General features: G+C 49.4%; 1 protein-coding gene across 1 annotated transcript in view; it reads right to left on the bottom strand.

Moving 5' to 3' along the window:
* IMMP2L (inner mitochondrial membrane peptidase subunit 2) overlaps positions 1 to 3,396 on the bottom strand; it is a 493,363-nt gene that overhangs the window by 459,935 nt on the left and 30,032 nt on the right. The window contains exon 2 of the mRNA XM_015559698.1: positions 361 to 497. Coding sequence (XP_015415184.1) covers positions 361 to 495 — 135 coding nt within the window. The 5' untranslated portion in view covers positions 496 to 497. The remainder of the gene's footprint in view (positions 1 to 360; positions 498 to 3,396) is intronic.

The raw sequence follows: 3,396 nt of genomic DNA, 5'->3' as shown, positions 1-3,396 counted from the left end.
CCCACGTCTCTCTCTCTCTCTCTCTCTCTCTCTCTCTCTCTCTCTCTCTCATCAATAAACTATCCAGGGGGAGGATTAAAAAAACACTTATTTAGAACCTCCATTTACAGTTCCTAAAAAGATATACAGAGAGATAGACAGATACAGATAACAATCCGGTAATTATTTTTCTTTGCCTCTCCTCTGATTGTGAGTTACATTGGAAAAACCTTATTTAAAAAAGTCAGGAAAGTTAAACCTCAGATCTTTCTATAGCCTTTCAGGTCCCAGCACAGAAGTGACACAGAGAGACCGCGTCGCCGGTGCTTGAGAGAGAGAGTGATGCGTGTGCTGTGAGAAGGGTGGCGCATTCACTGTCACCTGCATGGATGCTCCCTCCACTCGCGCCACGCAGGCCACCCGGTCGAGGAAGGTCACGGCCACCGGCACCGCCACGAAGAAGCCTTTACAGAAGGCCTTGAAGTACCGTCTCGCCCAGCCTTGAGCCGGCGCCATACCTGCCAACACAGAGAAAAACAAGGATGAAACTAAGTATCAAATATCGAAAACGGTGAAAAACAAAGAAGCAGAAAGCAGCTCCAGAAAAAATAAGAGTTTAAGGAGAAGCCACCTCATCTCAATATATTTCACACACGACCCTGTAACCACTGGAATAAACGTGACCTAAAATCCCAGAGGGAAATGCGTTCACTCTGGGTAACTCTTATTAGTAGCTCAAGTCCACTTGGTAACTTCCGTGGAAAATGTTTCCTCACAAAGCAACAGGTACGGGGGGGGGAAAGCAAACCCTTTCCTGTGGCTGAGGGTTCCAATGAGGTGTGCCTCATACTCTCACCTGTTCTCTTCCACATAATAGATGTTTCAATGAGACACTTCCGTGGCTGCCCAGCCTCCCTTGCAGCTATGTGTGACCGTGTGACCAGGTTTGATGAATGGCATATGAGCAGAAGTGATATACTCCCACATGGCACCCTTACAAGGAGTGTGCCCTCCCTTTCCTGTTGCTCATTTCATGATACTGTGATACCAAGGTGGTGATAGGAGCAGGAGTGGCCTTCTCAAGTTAAAGATGGCAGCCTAGCCAGCATGGCTCAGTGGTTGAGTATCAACCTTGAACCAGGAGGTCACGGTTCGATTCCCAGTCAGGGCACATGCCCGGGGTTGCAGGCTCGATCCCCAGTGTGGGGTGTGCAGGAGGCAGCTGATCAATGATTCTCTCTCATCATTGATGGTTCTATCTCTCTCTCTCTCCCTTCCTGTCTGAAATCAATAAAAATATATTTTAAAAAAATACATATGGCAGAGCCACAGAATAAAGGGGTCCGAGTACCCAGCGCTATGGAGGCCCTGTAACTGCCCCGCAGCATTAAATGAGAGACAACCACTCTCCATCATTTAAAAACTCTTCCTAAACACCACTGTATATTTTCTATATCAATGTATATGTACATATAAAAGTAGGTAAAACAATATCACTTGTATTACTGTTTTAATCCTTCAACAAACTCCTGATGTCACTTGTATAGTTATTCAAGTTTAGAGAGAGACTGGGAAAAATCAGGCTTATCAACCGGCTAAGAGCGGTGAATTCCGGATGCTGTGAATTCCAGATGCAGGGGGTGACTACTTTCTTCTGTGAACTTCTGTTGGTTTCTGACATTTTTTAAAAATATATATATTTTATTGATATTTTACAGAGAGGAAGGGAGAGGGATAGAGAGTTAGAAATACCGATGAGAAACATGGATCAGCTGCCTCCTGCACACCCGCTACTGGGGATGCATCCGCAACCAAGGTACATGCCCTTGACCGGAATTGAACCTGGGACCCCCCAGTCTGCAGGCCAACGCTCTATCCACGTGAGCCAAACAGATTAGGGCTGGTTTCTGACATTTAAAAAGGAAGGAGAGGTCACCCCAGGAAGTCCCGCTGGTATACAGATGCTATGGGGTGAGGCCAGCCTCTTCCTGTCCCAGCAATGAGCCCACCTCCTCAGCGCGCTCTCTCCCCCAGCTCTGGGCAGAACCAAGCCCCCGGGGAAGGATTTCCCCACTCGTGCCGCGATCGGTCTATTTCACCGATGGTGTTAAGTGGCCATCGCAGGCCAGGACGGACTTGGCCTGCTTCTGACAGCTTCCTGAGATCTGAACTTAGACCCCCTGACTTTCTGCTCACCCACAGTAAGCACTTTCCTTCACGCAGGAGAACAGCGCTGACAGCTCCCATCTCGGGGAGCCTGAGGGCGTCCCTGTTTCAGGGAGTCGGCGAGCTGGCTCTGACCACGCGAGCCTGGGCTCCTGAAGCAGTGAACCCAAATGTGTTCACCGGTCGGGACACATAGGCTTAGACACTGGAGGAGTTAGACTCAAAAAAAAAAAAAAAAAGGACAGGACAGGTGCAAATTGGAAAACAGGCTTCTGCCCACCTGTGGTTCTTAGAACAAAAGCAGCACGTGACCGAGTGAAAGCCCAGACGTGTTCTCCCTGCGGCTCCCGGGGCCCTGCACGCACGGCCTTCGTTCACAGCTGGGGACACCAGCAGATCAGCAGTGGGGATGCGTTCCCGTGGAGAATGCAACGGGGTCCCCGCTAGAAGGCAGCATGCACAACGGCGGTATAAATTTTTAAAAAATTAACAGAAGTTACATAACAGAATTCTGAGCCTCCCCTTCTGCCCCATGTGCAGTCCCCTCCACACCGCCCCTCCCTGCGGTCACGGTGACCCCAGGACAGAGCCCAGTGGTGACGGTCGGGGGCCGAGGTGGCCCAGATCCAGCTGCCTGTCTGACCGGCTCACTCTGGGCCTCAGTTTCCTCATCTGTAACCTCATCCATAAATAGAAAGGCGCTGGCTTCCATTCCGAAGGTCCTCTCTGAGCCCGGCATCCTGCATTTCTATCCATTTCCTATCGTTTCTCCTTGGCGCCTGCAGATACTAACACAGATAAATGCGCTCCCGCTACGAATAGATACAAAGTCGCCTTTTAGGTTTGAGATGTTAAGTTTCAAAAAGAGAAAAGACTTTGCTTTTATTTTTTTTAATATATTTTTATTAATTTCAGAGAGAAAGGGACAGAACGAGATAGAAACATCAGTGATGAGAGAGAATTGTTGATTGGCTGCCTTCTACACTCCCCACACTGGGGATCGAGGCCACAACCCGGGCATGTGCCCTGACCGGGAATCAAACCCTGACCTCCAGGTTCATAGGTCCACATTTAACCACTGAGCCATAATGGCCGGGCAAGACTTTGCTTTTATGAAACAGCTAGTTTAAAAGGGAAACAAAGAAGCTGGAACTGCACACAGGAGCACATTAAACATGGGAGGGACAAAGGCTGCTGCACCTTCACGTCGAGTTTCCACGATCCCACTGCGGCCCAGGGCACCCCCGGCTC

The sequence above is a fragment of the Myotis davidii genome, unplaced genomic scaffold (assembly GCF_000327345.1).
Source record: "Myotis davidii unplaced genomic scaffold, ASM32734v1 scaffold573, whole genome shotgun sequence".
NCBI classification, from domain to species: Eukaryota; Metazoa; Chordata; class Mammalia; order Chiroptera; family Vespertilionidae; genus Myotis; species Myotis davidii.
This window is presented reverse-complemented; position numbering and strand designations above follow the sequence as displayed.